General features: G+C 37.2%; 2 protein-coding genes across 2 annotated transcripts; both read left to right on the top strand.

Moving 5' to 3' along the window:
* Positions 1 to 66: 66 nt before the first annotated feature.
* On the top strand, positions 67 to 7,478 carry LOC144664453 (glycerol-3-phosphate phosphatase-like). The gene is given in 10 exon segments (XM_078525570.1): positions 67 to 193; positions 196 to 303; positions 382 to 449; positions 931 to 1,023; positions 2,573 to 2,713; positions 3,768 to 3,830; positions 4,842 to 4,992; positions 5,780 to 5,879; positions 6,160 to 6,201; positions 7,012 to 7,478. Coding segments are annotated over 10 exon segments (1,017 nt in total). The 5' UTR covers positions 67 to 147; the 3' UTR covers positions 7,217 to 7,478.
* A 2,879-nt stretch (positions 7,479 to 10,357) lies between these two features.
* Positions 10,358 to 18,205, top strand: LOC144664452 (glycerol-3-phosphate phosphatase-like). Its single transcript, XM_078525569.1, has 9 exons — positions 10,358 to 10,506; positions 10,584 to 10,651; positions 11,481 to 11,573; positions 12,806 to 12,946; positions 14,377 to 14,439; positions 14,848 to 14,998; positions 16,254 to 16,353; positions 17,151 to 17,192; positions 17,984 to 18,205. The coding sequence occupies exons 1-9, from the start codon at positions 10,419 to 10,421 to the stop codon at positions 18,183 to 18,185; spliced, it is 948 nt and encodes a 315-aa protein (XP_078381695.1). The 5' UTR covers positions 10,358 to 10,418; the 3' UTR covers positions 18,186 to 18,205.
* The last annotated feature ends 1,558 nt before the right edge of the window (positions 18,206 to 19,763 follow it).

Here is a 19,763-nt window from a genome sequence, read left to right on the forward strand (position 1 = left end):
CAAACGAAAAATCAACTCCACTTCCGGTTTTCGCCGCCATGTCAGACCCCTTGAGAATTATTTTTGAATTATTTCTGTCTGGAAATGAATGAATAATTTCCATACAGGCAAAGGAATAATTCTCTGGAGAACATAACATTGTCTGAAATGGGCAATTTACTAAAGAGAGGCCTATTGAGTCCTCGAGCTTACAGCTGGAATTTATGTAAAACAAAATGGCGGGCAAATCTTGCAAACTTCTTGAAGGGAAAGAAGCCATCGATTTCATAGCTTCGATGGACACGTTTATCTTCGATTGCGATGGTTAGTAAAGTAATTAGTTAGGATGTTGTCTAGAGTTTGCAATTTCAAAGAAATAATGTAGATTTCACAAAATTACAGGGGTGCTTTGGAATGAGGGCGGCCCTCTCACAGGGGCAGTGGAAGTTTTGCGGGAACTTCGCAAATTGGTAAGGAATGTTTTTTTGTTGACCTATGGCGGGGACGATGGCGTTATATTGCGTGACATTGAAACGAGATCTTCGGTGAAAATGTTATCTAAGCAAATATTTACCTCATTGTTACGTATTTTCGCGGGACTTAACTTTCGTGATTTTCAAAAATATGCCCGTTCACTTTTCGCGAAATTAAGTTCCCGCTAAAATAAGTAACAATAAGGTAGACCTTTTAAAAGCATTACACAAGAGATTACTTGTACGGAAACGTGTGTGATCGGAGCAATTATAGAATACCGGGCCACTTACGTACATAAGCTTATCTCTGAGTTCACGCTTTTTAGAACGAAGCATATATAGTGTACGTGCTCGGAGGAGGAGTAAAACAATAACACGATTTTCCTTTGGGAAAAAGTTTATACTCTATAGAAACAAAAGGAACCATTCAAATTCAATGAGATGTGTCCTTTGTTTGCTTTATTTTTTTTCTTTTCAGGGTAAAAAGGTTTTCTTTGTTACTAACAACAGCTCCAAGTCAAGAGCGGCATGTCTTAAGAAATTTGAAAAGTTTGGAATTGAAGCTTGTGAAGTAAGGCCCAATATATATATTCAGTTGCATTCTATGAAATAACATTCTTTTAAAAGGTCACACTCAACTGTACGTTGGGTAAAACAAGATACATGAAGGCTGTGGTGGGGTTCTCAGGAGTGTATGGTAGCTAGTAAGTATTGATAATACACTGGAAACCAGATCAATCTTTAGCCAGATAATCTTTACCTGCCAACTTTTCCGAAGTCAAAGGCACGAGATTGCCATCTCCACATTTTCCGAAGAAGTTCTGACTATTTCCGGAGATTTTAGAAGATGTTCCGACAACTTCTGAGCATTGCCGAAGAGTTCCGAAGATGTTCTGACGATTTTCACATGTTGCCGAAGTCTGTGAAATTGCTGAATTTGATTAAAACACGAATTGCTCAGCACTAGAGCTGACGATTGCTCTCGCCATCTGCTACCATTTGTTTGCGCATGCAGCTTGTGGATCATTTAAGATCTCATTTTTTTTTAACAAACCAAGAAGAAATTTCACGGTAAAAATCACATATCTCTACCATAAGATCACTACAGTGGAACCCCGATATAACGATCTTCGATATAACGATATTCCCGATATAACGATGAATATGTTATGTCCCGGCAATAGTAAAATGTATGGGACAGAACCCCGATATAACGATTCCTCGATATAACGATATAATTTTACTGCCCCCTTGGCATATCGTTATATCGGGGTTCCACTGTAATAAGACCTCAAGCAGTGCTTGACGTGTTTTTACAGAAGGAATTCAGATGCTCTTTGAAGAAAAGAACTTGTAAAACAAACACTTTGTTCACGCTGTCATGTGCGATCCGTCACGCCATTCCGCCCACATGCTAAGATTAAGAGGCCCTCGCGCAAGCTTAACGTGCAAGCATCGCGTAAAACTTGCACGTGCCCAACAAAGATTTGATGCGATTCTTGCAGAGCCTTTCCTTCTCAAGTATATCAGTGGCAAAAAAGGGCTCTGCTCGCAGGGTGACCCTATCACAGACTAAACTGCCTGAAAATCATGTCCTAGCTAGTACTGACAGCTCATATATGGGTGCGCCCCTCTAGCTTGGGGCTTTTAAAGGGGCACTATCACAAGCATTACTTTGAAAAGTCAAAAGAAATTTTCCACTAAATTATGTAAACCTAAAAATAATGGGCTAGCTGTTAAAAATGACTATAACAGTCCACTAAAGTAACAAAAGATGTATTATCATGATACAGGCATGCGATTTCAATCAAAAATTGTGTCTTGGATAAAACATAAAAAACTAATTACACTTTGCTCTCCTTTGAATGATTCACTTAATATCTTCACCTTAGTGTTCTAGCCACATCTTGTGAATGAACAAAGCTTTTTAATTAGTCATAATTTTAGCTCCGTTATGGCCACAAATGCATCAAAATCACTTCTACTTGTGCAGTACCTCTTTCTCTATCCCTATTGATACCCATGCAGCCACTCTGAGAATGAGGAATTTTTTTAATTTGAGGTTTTTAAAAATGGTTCCAGATTAAGGAACATTAAATATTACTATTTTTTCTTTACAGGAAGAAATCTATTGTGTTACATATGCTGTTGCATATTACTTAAAGGAGATCCTCAAGTTTGACAAGAAAGTCTTTACCATTGGAACAACAGGAATGATAGAGGAGCTGAATGCACTGAATATTCCACATACTGGCTCTGGTGTAGGTTATGGATTTGTTTTCTTAATTTAAGATTTCCTATAAAATAGTGTAAAATAAATAAATTAATTATTAAATGTATTATTTATTTATTAAATTTATTAATTGTACGAGAACTAGGTGTCATGCAGGAAAATAAAATTAAAGACCCAAAGCAAAAATACCTGGCTCTCCTTGCTGTAACACCTCATGTCAATCAATCAATTAATCAATCAATCAATTTATTAATGTCATGTACGGGATGAGGTTGCCCTCTATATCCGAGCCAGAGGCTCATGTGCTTTTCTGATATAAACCTATCATACATATAGATTATTGCAACAGGCCTTATCACGGTTTTTGTTGCCATTTTGACCAGTAGGCAAAGCGGCTGGTAATTACAGTGTTTGTATGGGAATCCGACGGCAAATATCTTTTAAAAAACTCGAATTCTGGACAACGTATGAATTGTAAAGTTAAGATACTAGGCAAAGTTTTTATTCGCCAAGTTTGAAGGATGTAGCTGGGTTAGGAAACAATCAGTTACGTTTTTAATTTCCCATACATTTGTCTATTTTTTTTTTCTGCATGATTGACGCGGTTCGCGGGAAAAATGACAGACAAATGTATGGAAAATATTAAAAACAATACTGAATGCTTACTAGCCCAGCGACAATCTTCAAACTTTTGCCAAGCATCTTAACTTTACAATTCATAAAATTTCCAAAATTCGTTTTTTGTAAAAAAATATTTGCTGTCGGATTCCCATACAAACACTGTAATTTTTAGCCGCTTTGCCTACTCATCAAGATGGCATCGAAAACCGTAATTAGGCCTATTAAAGACACTAACTGAACAGCCATCTCACAAATTTAAAGTTTTTTTCCTTTTTAAACAATTTAACATCATCTTTATTATTATTAATGTTGTTTCTGTTGTTAATAATAACATTTGCATGCCTGATTTCACTTTGTTAATAACTATAACAGAGCTTTGATGGTGATAATAATATTACTATTAATTAAATGATACTATCATTTAATTAATAGTAATATGAATTACTTGAACTCATTTTCAGCCTGATCATTCATCTGGTGGCTATAATATGCAGGAATGGACGTCATTTAACTTGGACCCTGAGGTTTAAAACATAGATTTAAAAATTCTGGGATTTCCGAACATCGCTCTTGACCTACCTAGAACCCCCTAGCAGGCTTGTGCCTTTGGAAATCATGGTCAAGACTGTTCTTGAATAGTGCTGCAGTGATGCACCGGTGCACCGGTGAACCATGATATTTTTTGTCACAATACGAATATCGATCTTTGAACAACATATGGCAATATTGGGAAACAATAATTAAAATATTTTTTGTCAACATTCAGAAATTACAGTTTTTGATGACTCCTTACCAAAGTCCAAGCCCTTTTTAGTGATTTATTTATTTAACAGAGGGACAAGAAAGTTCCATCCTTGCCTTTCTGATCACATATTCATCATTATTATTTAACAGATGTGTGCGCTGCCCATATATGGTCAAAAGGTTAACGATATCTGTCATCCGTACATAACAGGTATTCTGCGATATTCGTAGGTTGCGAAGATTCGTCTGAAATCTTGTAAAGGGCCGCATAATAACAGTTTTTCTATGTGCAAAATGTGTTTCGTTGACAACTTGTTGAATAATAAAACAATTATCCTGCTCAATCTTGCGGAATATCGTCTGATTTTAGCCCACTCGGCCTACGGCCTCGTCGGCTAAGTATCAGGCGATATTCCGCGCGATTTTGCAGGATAATTGTTAAAGATGCGGCAGAAACGCATGCATAGTTTCAGTTATTAGTTGTCAGCTGACACAGTCCTGTCTGCCCATGAGCAAAAGAATGCCATTTGTGACAACTTCACTTTGCAAAAATGTTTTCTGTGTTGATAAAGGCGAAAAACAAAACGGAGTTGGAGCCACAGTTTAGTTAAATTACGTCGCATCGTAGCGTGTATTTTATCATGGCACTTGTACTGAGATATGTAGCGTATTTTGAGCAAATGTTTATTCCTGAAACTTGTATCTGTGTGACTCTATTATATGAATCAAGCGGCAGAGTTTATTTTGTGAATTCAAGCCTGTAATTTGTTTCTCCTCTTGTCATCTTTCAGGTTGGAGAAGTTGTTTGTGGATTTGACGAGCACTTCAGTTTCCATAAACTTATCAAGGTAGCCAGTTACCTTGCTAAAGAATCCTGCCTTTTTATTACAACAAATCGTGATGACAGATTTCCATTAAGCAATGGCGACATCGTTCTTCCAGGTGATTTCTTCAATTTTAGAACTATTTGATTTTGATTAGGGTGGGTGGGTGCAAAAGAATGAAAAGCTGTGACTTAGTTTGCGGTAGCTCGCTAGAATTACAAGTCCCTATGAGTACACGCACATGGCTTAGCGCCCATATATAGGCTGGGCTTGCCTGGCACTTCCCTTATCTGTATTGAATACTGATAAACAGGTTTATAAAACGTTTTTACAAAGATATGTTATTCACTAAAATTTCAGCCTCCAACATGCGCTATAACCCTACGAAATCTTTCCCAAAACTCGACAACTGAACGCCGCCATCTTGGAGCTGGTAATGTATGCATGACGTCAAAGAGTTCAGCATGAAGTTTGGCGGGAAAATGTTAATACTCGAAACTCCTTGTTTTATTGTATTTCTTGGAGCTCTGTTTGAGCAAAATGGAGATGCACAAACAGGTATTTTGACAAACAAAAGCCACTACGAAGAAACAAGGAGTTTCGTGTATTTAAATTTTCCCGCCAAACTTCAGGCTGAGCTCTCGGAAGTCACGCATACATTACCAGCTCCACAATGGTGGCATTCAGTTGTCGAGTTTTGGGAAAGATTTCGTAGGGTTATAGTGCACGTTGGAGGCTGAAATTTGGTGAATAACATATCTTTGTATAAACTTTTTATTGGCATAAAGAAAATAAATGGCTTTTCTGGAGTGAACTTCTCCTTTAACTGAGCTTTTATGATATGTTATCTTATTATTTTGGCAATGAAAATAATAATAATTTTATAACTTATTATCTAATTTTAGGGACAGGTTGTCTTGTTACTTCTGTGGAAACAGCAGCAAGGAGAAAGGCATTAAACATAGGAAAACCAGAGAGAGTCATGTTTGAATGTATGACTTCATGGCAAGTGTAACATAGAAATGAATAATAAACTGGCTAGCACCATGTCCTACAATGCCTGTTTTTGTTTTATTAGTTATCAACACTATAATGAGTGAAATCAGCATTAAGCAGAGCAGAATGAAACGTTGCAAAGTGCCCTAAAAAAGTACTCCTGATAGTAAAAGCAAAGTTATTGCATGTGCAGTATACTGTAATAATGCAACAATGTGATGTGAAGAAATGATGAGATCATGTGTCAACAAAAATAATGAACAGAGCATATTCTTTTCTTTTTCATTAGTCATGCTATTGACCTGTCAAAGACTTGTATGATAGGAGACAGGTGAGTGTTAACAGACAGTTATTGCTGTATCACTATCCAGGTTGCCTTTTGCCCCTATTTCAAAACATGTTCTGATGTGAAACTGGTAAAATGGTATTTGATTTGCAAAAGTGTGCAGGATAATTATCTACCATCATAGGTCTGCAATGTGTGCAGAGAGACAGACAAGCTAACATCATAGGTCTGCAATGAGTGCAGAGAGACAGATAATGTATCATGATAGGTCTGCAATGTGTGCAGAAAGACAGACAAGCTAACATCATAGGTCTGCAATGAGTGCAGAGAGACAGATAATGTATCATGATAGGTCTGCAATGTGTGCAGAAAGACAGACATGCTAACATCATAGGTCTGCAATGAGTGCAGAGAGACAGATAATGTATCATGATAGGTCTGCAATGTGTGCAGAAAGACAGACAAGCTAACATCATAGGTCTGCACTGAGTGCAGAGAGACAGATAATGTATCATGATAGGTCTGCAATGTGTGCAGATAGATAATCTAACATCATAGGTCTGCAATGTGTGCAGAGAGACATAATCTAACAGATGTTATAGGTCTGCAAATGGATAAATAATTATCTTAATCGTAAATGAAATGTGTTTGATTTGCACAAAAATGAACGTGTTTAACTCATTTTCAAATGAAATATTTTGCACCAGGAGTTGTTTAGAAGCTAAGGAAAAAGAAACCATTAAAAATTTGAATTATCTACAATTATAGGTCTGCAATGTGTGCAGACAGATAGATGATTACCAGCATAGGCCTACAATGTCACCATGTAACATGTGTTTGAATTTATCCATTTAGATTGGACACAGACATCTTGTTTGGTAACAACTGTGGCTTGAAGACTGTTCTAACGCTGACAGGAATCTCTTCCCTCAAGGATGTTAAAAATTTAAAGAATTCAAGCAAGCCGGATCACAAAAATTTCATTCCAGATTTTTACATGCCCAGTATAGAAGCACTTAGATTACCTAAGTTGAGTTCTGTAAGCAAAGCAACTGGTTGATCACTAACCTTTCTGAGTAAATATTTTGTTTCAACTAAATATTTATAAATAGAAAATTCTGGGGCCCCAGAAGGGGGCCATATGACCTACCTCATACTAAACTAATGTAAGCCTCAGCAGCTTCCAGCTAATGAATCACTACATTTTATTCAAAACTTACAATTTTTGCACAGTTAAATATCGTTCAGCGTGACCATTGTTTGTAAACCCAGATATGCTTTTGCATGAAAAAAAGTGCTGTACAATAAATGATTTTAATTAATTTTGAGTTGAACTGTAAAGGTGACTGCACACGAGGGGTCATGTGTATCAGTGTCAAAATCACAACCTGTGTAAATGACTTTGCAGCATTTCCATAGAAAAAGTCTCCATTGGGTACGGCTACACATTGAAGGGCTCCCCCACAGGGTTCGTACCGGTCCCTCATGAAATTCCAGTTAAGCCCCATACTTTCCTTTAAAAATTTTGGCTTTTGAGACCCCCCACCCCTTCGGAATTTCCAATGACCTTCCACGGGGTGGGTATGGATATTTTCTGGAACTGCACAAGGGGAATCTACGTTAATAAACTTCCCTTAGAAGGAACACAAGTTTAACTCTACATCCCCAACAATCTTAAGCCATGCTGATGTGTGTTTAAGGTCGCGCAGGACCCTTGCAATCATTAGTATGTATTTATTTAAAGAGTATGCACGAACTGTCGGACGACTGAAGCCGACAACAAACGAAATATTCATTAGAATGTTTGTCTTTAAACTCTTTTGTACAAGTAATTACTAGTTATTGTTCTCAGCTTTGTGCACGTGCGCTGGAACATAGGGAATTATCATAATTAGATTCACAGCTTTGAATATATCACACGTTGTTGTAAACATTGACTCGGAAGGTCTTCGGAAGCCTCAAAACCTGCAATTTTGTGTCCAAGTTTTCTCTGCCGATATAGAATTTCAAGAGTTGATTCGCGAGGAACATAAACTTGGTGTACTCTATTGTGCTATGACTAGAGCGAATTTTTAAATTTCCTTCTCAAAATGAAGATAGCACGTTTCAAAGTTTAGATTTCACATTTTTACTCTCTTAGAAGCCATTAACTTGTAGCAGTTTTTGAAATCGAAAATTTCGTTCTAGTGGTAGCACAAAAGAAGTTATGATTTATCACTAGGTTATATAATCATTTAATTTGGTGTGCTGTTCTAGCTGAAAACTTGGACACAAAATCGCATTATCTGCAGTTAAACTTTTAAGGGCTTGTAACATCACAGACAACGGTCATCTCTCAGTAAAAGGGCAATCATGATGTAATTCCATCATCCCTGAGTATCCTTGTTAAATTTTAGAGGAATCGATATTCAAAATGTAGTGAATTAAAGCTTTACAAGATAGCACTCCAACAAGAAATTTGGCTAATGAATATATTAATGAGCAAGGGTCCTGCGCGACCTTAATGCTGTTAAATTGGCAAAGAGAGGCAAAGTGAAAATAAAGTGCCTTGCTCAAAAACAGGGCAAAAAACCTGACCCAAAGTAGTTAACCAGGGACATAGCCAGCTTTTTGAAGAGCGAGGAGAGCTGTATCTGAGCTTTCTGTTTCTATACCATAAAATCCGGTTATAAGCCCTGAGCTTATACAACTTTGTAAGAGTTTTTGGGTGGGCTTATAAACAGAGGGGCTTATATCCAGGGGGGTTAAAAAAAACCCTTTCAAAATGAGCCACAGCAGTGTTGATCAAAATATGTTTTTAAGTTGAAAAGTCATAATAAAGCAACATTTAGCCCTGTTCAGTACTGTCATCCAGCAGAGGGGGGCTTATATCCAGGGGTCTTAAAACCAGATGTATTTTTTTGTTTCCAAGTAGATTAAAAGCGCAGTGGGGAGGGGGGGGAGGCTTATAACTGAAATTTACGGTATATTCACAGTCTACAGCATCTGAAAGAGAAACAAGATAATTAAATTAATGACAGAACTCGATCAACTACAGATTTTAGTAAATGACTGTTTATACCAGAAATTTTCCGGCATATCTCTACTACATGGTCCTGATACTTCTAAACTGAAGTTGAGACGACCCTCGGCTGTTATGAAAAACAAATAAAGGTTGATCAGAAACTAGGACATTTGTAAAAGCTGATAACATTAGCCAACTTCATAGGTAAGCAATGCGTGCACGTTTGAAACTTGCAACGTAAACTGCCTTTGCTCTGATTCAAATCGCCCCCAAACTGGCCAAAAAAAGACACCTGAACGCAGGTAAATGAGAACAGTTTTATTATAAGACTATGTATTATTAATACAGCGTTTGGGTCCCCTGTGTTTAGGCTAACCGGAGTGCTAGTTAGGCTAACCGAAAGCTATCTAGGCTAACCAGCGTACTATTCAGGCCGGGGGGAGGGGGGGGCACTCCCATATATATGAGCTATATAGGTATGTGCCGCTGTGAAGGGTATGGATTCAAGGAGTTTAGTCTGGGATAGGGTAAAGAAATTAGAGAGTTTTGGTCTAGAATAGGGTATCATTTGCCAAGAAACTGATCAATGGTATGAAGAATTAAGTCCAGAATAGGAATAGAAACTCGGAAGAGAAAGAGGCTTCCCTATATAAGACATGAATAAATCATTGTGACAACGTTGTTGACAGATGGTTTTCCATTAAAAACACTTATAGTGATGCAGTTCTAAAAAGAAGGAAGTCTGGGATAGGGTTGGGATTTTCGGTATCTAGTTTAGTATAGGGTTGCAAAACCAGCTGAAGATGGTCTGGCATAGGGTAAGGGTTTCAGAGTGCCAGCGGCACACCCCCACCCAAAAATATACAGGGTGCCCCCCCGGGTATTCAGGCTAACTGGAGCGCTTGTTATGCTAACTGCAGTGCTGTTTATTATTCAATACATGAACTGAGTGTTACATGGTATAAATATGTCATAAGGTATCTCGCTATTGTCTCATTACATCAACTGAGTGCTGAACAGTTATTCCTGTTTTAGAATTCTAACGTTCCTGGGTTTTTTTGTGGGTTCCGGGGTTGAGTTATCAAACGTCCTGGGTTTTATTATGCGTTCCAGGTTTCATTATTCCGGCGTTCCGGGTTTAAGTATTCCGGTATTCCGGCGGTCCACCCTTTTAGTGCTAGCCCATCCGAGCGGAACATGGTACCGAAAAAAAAGAATTGAGTCCTTGAGCTCACAGCGGTAATTTTTGTAAAACAAAATGGCGGACAATTCTTGCAAACTTCTTGAAGGGAAAGAAGCCATCGATTTCATAGCTTCGATGGACACGTTTATCTTCGATTGCGATGGTTAGTAAAGTAATTAGTTAGGAAGTTCTTTAGGTGTGCAATTTTAAAGAAATAATGGAGATTTAACAAAATTACAGGGGTGCTTTGGAATGAGGGCGGCCCTCTCAAAGGGGCGGTGGAAGTTTTGCAAGAACTTCGAAAATTGGTAAGGAATGTTTTTTTTATGTTGTTTACCTATGGTTATTTTCAGTTAAAAATTTTGTTCTAAATCCAGTTGATTTCAATTCGCAATTTACACATAGCTTGACTCTGAGCCGTAATAAATGACTAATAAAATTTTTCATCTCCTTAAAATTTACCTAATGCGTTGTAACTAAATCTTCAGCTTGACTGTCAGCAGCCGCTATGGTTATGCACCTATCAATATTAAGCCCAAGGGGGTTGGGCATGGGGTGGGGATTTTGGCCTTTTTTTTTTTAAAAAGGGAAATTCCCCACCCCCCCCCCCCAGGACAAAATAATTGGTCAAAATCCCCACCCAGGGACAAGGAAAAGGGGTCAGGTTTCCTTCAAACCTTGTTGCAGGGGATCGCATTTACAAAATCCCTACCCTGGGGACATCGCGTATGATCAAAATCCCTACCCTGGGGGCAGACCTCAGGATCAAATTCCTGTGGTGAGCCCGACCCCCCACCCTGCCTTGGGCTTAACATACTACCTTATTGTTACTTATTTTCGCGGGACTTAATTTTCGCGATTTTCGCGATTTTAAAAAAAAATCGCGAAATTAAAGACCCGCGAAAATTAATTCTAAACGATTTCTATTGTATTTTTTATGCTAATTACGTATTTTTGGCCAAATCGCGAAAATTAAGTCTCGCGAAATATTCCTGTTGCATTTTCGCGAAATTAAGTACCCGCGAAAATAAGTAACAATAAGGTACTTCTATATTGTAACATGTGACATTTGGGTATCTTGCAGGTGCAATGCTATTAAATTGTGATCTTTGTTTGCTTTTTTTTTTTTCTTTTCAGGGTAAAAAGGTTTTCTTTGTTACTAACAACAGCTCCAAGTCAAGAGCCGCATATCTTAAGAAATTTGAAAAGTTTGGAATTGAGGCTTGTAAGGTGAGGTCCGTGTTCAGTGCTCGGTGTTTTACCATAGGCCTGCAATGCATATAAAAAGCTTTAGCTAAGAACTCTCTGTGTGCGTTGCATGCCTATGGTGTTTGTAAGATAAGTGAAATTAATATTTCCCAGGGTTAGATGTCAAGGTTATCTTTAACTTAAGATGGGGGAATTGCTGGAATGACAGTTCACACATGGAAGCTGTAGCAACTAATTAAGAGTGCACTGGATAAGGAATCAAACCTCTGTATGATTCACCACCATTTGAATTGGTATGTGACGACAGAAATGAAAACGCCCACAGAAATGTTTCCAAGATTTCCATCAAACAAAGTTTTACATGACGTTTTACACAAGCGATTATGACAGTTTAACTGGCGATGAATAAATTTTATGCCGACAGAGGAACCAGAAACTCCATGGACAGCATACATACATAAAACTTTATTTATCCTCGAATTTTATATAGCTAAGACAAGCTAGTTTCTTCGAGAAACAAATGAAATATATATTAAAAATAAAAAATAAAACAAGTAAAATAGAAACTCCATGTACCAATCTCCATGGAGCTCCCACTCTTATTGATTTATGGTCACTCTTAGTATAAGGGAACTTTTTAAATTTTTGTGATTTAAAAATGATTTTAGATCACAAAACACTATTTTAATAGACCCTTCCACGGTTTCTGCCGTCATCTTGGTTGGGGGCAAACACGGCAAAATTTACAGTAAATGTAAGGGAAAAGCGAGGAGTTCAATGCCCAATAACGTAAAGAAAATTAACATTCTGCAATTCCTATAAATTGCAAGGTAAAGATACCTAGCAAACGATTTTATTGATGAAATTTGAAGGACACAGCTATGCTGTGAGGCGAGAAATTGCATTTTTAGTTTCTCATACAAATGCTTACATTTTTTCGCGCAAATGGCAGCTCGGATTTCAGACAAATGTGACTGTGTAAAAATGAAAAAAACATTTGCGGCTTTCCTTGCAAGACTACATTCTCCAAATTTGATCAATAAACTCGTTTACCCGGTATCTTGAGTTTGTAATTCAATAATATTTTGGAATTAGAATTTTCTGTTAATTATTCGACATTTAAGATTCTTCATTTTTCCCATACATTTATTGTAAATTTTCCTGTGTTTGCCCCTCAACCAAGATGGTGGCAGAAACCGTGGAAGGGTCTATTCTATATTTTATATAATTACATTTGTTTCTTTGTTTTACAGGAGGAAATCTATTGTACTTCATATGCTGTTGCATATTACTTAAAAGAGATCCTCAACTTTGACAAAAAAGTTTTTACTGTTGGAACAACAGGAATGGTAGAGGAGCTTGATGAACTGAATATTCCACATACTGGTTCTGGTGTAGGTTGGATATGATTTCTTAATAATCTCCTACCCAGATGTTTACTCACTTCATAAGAAACATCTGGTCAAGTTCGCTCAGTTCGCCATTCTGATTGGTTGATGAACAGCATCAGCAATTGTGCGCAGACGATACAAACTTTGTCTTGCACTCGCACACCGTGCATGTTAAAGCTAGTAAGGGAAAATTGGGATTTAAAGGCTTTAATTAAAACACTTTCTTGTTTTGAATGTTACTAATTAAAGTCAATTAGCTACTTGTATTACAGTTTAAGGTTCATGCTTGTAGTACAATATGTTATAAAATATAAAATAACCCTTTCCATGAGCCATGGATAATAAAACTTTGTAAAACTGACGTATACAGCTAGCCTGTATGCATCAAACACAGCGCGCAGTGACAAGCGGGTTGAGGATTTAAATTTCTAAGCAAAACATGATTAGTGACTTTGTCTCAAGATTGTGCAATTTGTTTATCCTTGCAGGGCTCGAGACTAACGGTAGCCAACTAGCCAAAGGCTACTAAAATTTAGGTTTTGGCTACCAGGTTTAGCATTCCTACTAGCCATTTGGCTAGTGAAAAACTCAGAAAAGTCGACTGTTCTTGATAGAAATCAATATACCTGACTAGTGAAAAATTACTTTTGGCTAGTAAAATCTGACATGTCACTAGCCAGTAAACCAGTGAGTTAAAAAGTTAGTCTCAAGCCCTGCCTTGTATAGGAAAGAAGTTAATGACCTATTTATAACTGTCAAGTGAGTCATTCATCCAAGGGGCTGACACATTTGACGTCAGCAAAATCCGACTTTACCAGATGTTCTCTCTAAGTGTTAAGAAGATCTGGGTACAAGATAAGCTTAATCAAGATTTGCTATAAAATAATGTGCGATAAATTAGCAAAGCTTGGAAAAAAAATTGAATTCCATTTTGCTCTTTGGATAAGCTGCTAGATCAAAATTTGCATGCCCTGAGCAGTTGCATGTCTGCCTTAGTTTACTTTTTTTATGATTAAGTCGGCAAATCATTTGCTTGGGCTCTTGCCCATTGGTTGGGTGAGCATGAAAAGTGACTTGCCAGCAGGAAAATGTACTTGTCCCTGTGTACTGGACAGGACATTTCAATAACTGATTAGTCATATGGAAACTATTAACTTGACAGATGTTATGCAGGAAATTAAAGATGCAAGGCAAAATAACCTTGGTTGCCCCTGGTGCAACTCCCTTTCCTTCTTTTTTTTTTTCGCCTTGTGCTCCTGTGACTTAAAACCTATCAAGATTTCTCAAAGGTGCTTTATTGGAACAAAAATCTCTCAAACTTAGAGTTGTTTCTTTTTGAACAATTTTAGTCGTAAAAAATTCTTGAAAAACATAGTTCAGTACAGGGTGAAATGTCTTCATAAAGTTAAGAACAAGAACACATTATTTTTCAGCCTGATCAGTCATCTGGTGGCTACAATATGCAGGAATGGACATCATTTACCTTGGACCCTGAGGTGAAGATTATTGTTTTGCTAAGTTTGATTTTATTTTTTATATTCTCAGGTTTTTAGAATCTTGTAAACAACAGAGCTGCTATTTCCTTTTGCTTCTAAAATGGAATTTCTTGGTTCCTACAAAAATGTGACTTCATAGACTCCAAGTCTTCTGTTTTTGGCATACGTCTTCAGCTGTTGAACTAAATCTCTCACTTATCTGTTAATTTGTTTTTGCTTGTCAGTGACAATGGAGATGAAAAAACCCCTAAGCATGCCTCTAGAACCCCATTGAAGGCTTGTGCCTTTGACAATCTCTGTCCAGCCTGTCTAAAACTTGCACATGTCTATGTGACTGTGTGAATCAAGCCCAGAATTTATTTTGTAAATTCAAGCATGTAAATTGTTTCTCGTCTTGTATTCTTTCAGGTTGGGGCTGTTGTTTGTGGATTTGACGAGCACTTCAGTTACCATAAACTTATCAAAGCAGCTAGTTACCTTGCTAAAGAATCCTGCCTTTTTATTGCAACAAATTGTGATGACAGATTTCCATTTACCAATAGTGACATTGTTGTTCCAGGTGATTACTTCAGTTTTTCTTTTCAAAAATAACCAATACTGTAAAAACTCTTTTAAGCCCCCCATCTCCCACCCCCCTCTAATAAACACCCCATCTGGAAGTTCAAATTTTTAATAAGCCCCCCTTTAATTGTTTAGCTCAGGATTAATAGAGAATAACAAAGATTTTATCACATACTTACTTATTAACCTCTTTGCACCATGGAGGACGCTTGAGGCCATTCAAAATAGCTTCCCCGCCTCTTACGATCCATCACAGCTCCTGTTGCACCCACCCATGGATTCCATCCCATCTCCTCCCACTCCCTCCCACACTAACTGTCACTTCTCCTCCAGGTCACTTGCAGTCTGCCTCGTCTTCTTTAATTTTGCCCTCTGGTGCCCAGTCCAGCGCAGTTCTGGCAATGTTATTGCCACCTCTTTGTAGGGCATGCCCGATCCATCTCCATCTTCGTATGGTTATCTTTACAGATAGTGGCTGCGTGTTGGTCTGATGGTACAATTCCTCGTTTGATGTTTGATTTGGCAGGAAGAATTTAGTATCTTGTATCTCTTAAGTATCTTGCTCATGCATTTCCTGTGAAAGGCATCCAATTTGTTCACGTCTGCGTTAGTGATTCTCTCAATAGGATGACCACTACATTGGCAATAAAAATGCTTAGCTTGGTTTTAGAGCTGTACTTTGATGATTTCTGTAGGGGCTGTAAAGTAGCAAAAGCATTTCTTGCAAGGGCCAGTCTTCACTTGATGTCTGCCTCTGTTCCACGGTGCTTGTCGAGCATTGCACCAAGGTATGGGAATGCCTTGACATCTTTCAGTTGGTTGCCTTCAACAGTGATGGGGTTGCTCTTCTTGCAATTCAGGTGCATTGTGCAGTCATGGTTTTGCTGGGGTTAATGATAAGCCCAACAATCTCAGTGGCATGGTGGAGGCGGGATGTCTTCTCCTGCATGTCGTTATGTCTGCCAGACATGACGCAGCTCTGCATATTCACGCCACTTCTCACCTTAAACCAGCCTGATGTTCTTTCTCCCTCAAGGACTCAGCTTGAGCTCTGATCGTACAAATTTCTGATGTTGTTGATGTACATGCTTGGAATGCCGTATTCCTGCATTACGGCCCTTAGCTTCTCTCTGATGATGCTATCAAAGGCTTTCATGAAATCAATGAAGTTTATGTAATTTTTATGTTGTCTTTTATTTTGACAATGAGAATTATGATCAAATATCATTTATTAAATAATTATTATATTATAGGGACAGGTTGTCTAGTTATTTCTGTGGAAACAGCAGCTAGGAGAAAGGCTTTAGTCGTAGGGAAACCAGAAAGAGTCATGTTTGAATGTATGAATTCGCGGTAAGTGCAACTTATAAATGAATAATATAAAACTGGCTAGCATCATGTCCTACAGTGCCTGTCGTTGTGTTATTAGTTATCAACATCATAATGAGTGAAATTACCTTTCGAGCAGGACAGAATGAAACATTGTCGCAAACTGCTGTAAATTAAATGGCACGCAATGCATACAGAGACATGACATTTCCCAAGGGTTCCTAGATATTTTTCAGAAAATTTGTCAAAAAATTTATGTATACTAAATATAAGTACCTGACAACTTCAAAGTTGCATTATCTTTGTAACGTGACATCTGGTATAAGCCTGATATGCGATATCTCTTTAGAGCAACCAAGGTCAAATGTGGTCTCTTAATTGTTTTCACAGGCCAAGTGTATTTGAAAAGAATGTATAGATGTCTGTTTACTGAATCTAATAGAACTTGTCCAATATTTGTCTTTTTCATTTTATATTCTGTATTTGTCCTTTCTAACTTTCCAGGAGTATTTTGCTTTGTGTTCTTCACGGCAATTGCTTCTTTCGCTAAACTTGATATCTGTTCACGTCTCATTTATTCCTTTAGTAAGTTCCCAGTTGTACTCGGTGTTTGATCGCAACAGAAAACAGTACAGAAGTACAGAACCCATCAACGGCTCATGACATTAAGCATTGACTACGTCATCACTTAAAAAGTACTTCGAATAGTGAAAGCAGTCAAAGTTATCTTGAATGCAGTATTAATAATAATGCAGTAAAGTGATGTGATAGAATGATGAGGACTTTTTCAACCAATAATACACATTTTTTTCTTTCATTAGTCATGCTATTGACCTATCAAAGACTTGTATGATAGGAGATAGGTGAGTGTCAAAGTGCTGTATTTCTATCCAAGTTGCCTTTTGCCACTGTTTCAAAGAAAGTTCTGATGCAAAACCACTCATTCCAAATAAAAATGCATTTGATTTGTGCAAAAATGGACAAATGAAAGATTTTGCACCATGATTTGTTTTGAAACAGAGGCAAAAGAAACCATTAAAACCATTAACATAGGTCTGCAATGTGTGCAGAGAGATCATCTGACATCATAGGTCTGCAATGTGTTCAGAGAGGTTATCTAGCATCACAGGTCTGCAATGTGTGCAGAGAGATCATCTAGCATCATAGGACTGCAATGTGTGCAGAGGTTATCTAGCATCACAGGTCTGCAATGTGTGCAGAGAGATCATCTAGCATCATAGGACTGCAATGTGTGCAGAGGTTATCTAGCATCATAGGTCTGCAATGTGTGCAGAGGTTATCTAGCATCACAGGTCTGCAATGTGTGCAGAGAGATCATCTAGCATCATAGGTCTGCAATGTGTTGAGAGATAGATAATCTAGCATTGTAGGTCTGCAATGTGTGCAGAAAGATAAATGCTAACTAATGGTTGCAGAGGATCTTGCATCATAAGTCAGGGTCATGTCTTGGGATAGTTTTGATTTTTTGTAACAATCAATCTGAGACACTACAGAGATCACCATTGAGCTACATGTCATCATTTTAGGTCTTCTTGAACCAGAAAACAACTGTCTATGGGAAAACACAGACTGAGAGAGTTTTGTTAGGCTATGTTAGCATATTGCTGAAACATGTTTGAATTTTTCCATTCAGATTGGGAACAGACATCTTGTTTGGTAACAACTGTGGTTTGAAGACTATTCTAATGCTGACAGGAATCTCATCCCTCACAGATGTTAAAAACTCAAAGACTTCAAGTAATCCTGATCATAAAAATTCCATTCCAGATTTTTACATGCCCAGTATAGAAGCACTAAGATTACCTTTGAGATCTGTTACCAAAGCATCTAGTTAACTTTGTATGTTTTACAAGTAGTTTTTGGACAGGTTCAATTAATTAAATCTTTATTTCATTAATTTTAATGTGTAATAAAAGCTTGTATTTCTGATGAGTAACCTTTCTAAGTAAATACATTTTGTTACAAACTTTTGATGTTTCAGATGAATAGTTATAATTAAAGAAAATTTTATTTTCAAACAATATTTGCCCTGCAGAGAAATTGTTTTGATCTACTTTGTTCCTTTAAATTTTGAATGAAATCTATTGTCAAGTTCTTGAGAGCCGATTCCCTCTATAGCACGCACCTGCAGGGAATCACGGTAGTTGTATTCATCAAGCCATGCACGAGACTCAGCAACGATGCACTTTGCTGAGTCTCGCGCAAGATTTGATGAATACAACTACCGTGATTCCCTGTAGGCACGCGCTATAGAGGGAATCGGGTATTTGCTGCACAGTTTTATTGAACCTGGCAAAAGCCTAGGAATATAAAACCAAAAATGTAAATGTCTTAGCATCGGTTTCATGCAAACTTTAATTTAATCATATAAGTGACATTGTGAGGAAAATATTACGAAATTAAAATTCTAGGTTGTTGCCTTTATTTATTAAGTAGGTTGAGGTTTTTTGTTAGGTGAGAAGGGTTGATAGGACAAGGGCTCACAACAGCCGAATATAACTCATTTTATTTTATTTTTTTTATTTTTTAATAATGACATGTTTTATTGAAATCAACATTTACAGACATTAACAATATTAACATAAAAACAAAACATACAAATAGTTACATCATCAACGAGAACGTAAAATATTAATAATAATAATAAAAAAAAATACACGGTAACATAGGAATTAGAGGAATAAATTACAATTGTACATGTAGCTAACTAAACCAAAAATACATATGACGGAAGTGACTATACTGTAAATTACCATGAAATATTTACAAGAAAGAAAACAATAAAGAATATAGTATGAGGTAATGCAGTGGGGAGGAACATTTTGATGGTGAAAAGTTATACCTGTTAAGAGCTGACTAATAAACTTTCCAGTCTATATTTAAACTTGATTTCACTGATAAAGTCTGGAAGGATAAGTGCTTCTTCATTTAATTTCTTGATATTTATATAACGACGCATAAATAAGAGGGTGTAATGAAATTTTTTGAGTAGAAAGGACGGAGGGTTAGGAATTCCAAATAAAAGCTCGTCAGTTGTTGGATTAAATTGTGATTCATTTGCATCGTTGAACCAATTTAAGCAGGATTTTACAAAGCGCTTAGTGAATGGACAATCGAGGAACGTGTGATCAATCGAGTCTTGATCGCCGCAATAAAGACAATTATCATCAGCTTTAATCCCGAACCTGTGAAGTTCCTTTTTAGTAACAATAATTCTATGAATAAATTTAAAATGGTACTCCTTCAGTCTGTTTTCTTTGCATATTTTCCGGATTGAATTGTAGGTGGTATTCCACTGTTGATCATTTAATTCTACAACGTTTTCCCATCGTTTAGAGCCGGTCTGCTGACAGGTATGAGTTTTATTGACTATAAGCCAATAAAAGTCTCTTGCTTTTGCATTCAAAAGATTT

Source organism: Oculina patagonica, chromosome 8, assembly GCF_052425735.1.
Source record: "Oculina patagonica isolate OP01 chromosome 8, crgOcupat, whole genome shotgun sequence".
Taxonomy (NCBI): domain Eukaryota; kingdom Metazoa; phylum Cnidaria; class Anthozoa; order Scleractinia; family Oculinidae; genus Oculina; species Oculina patagonica.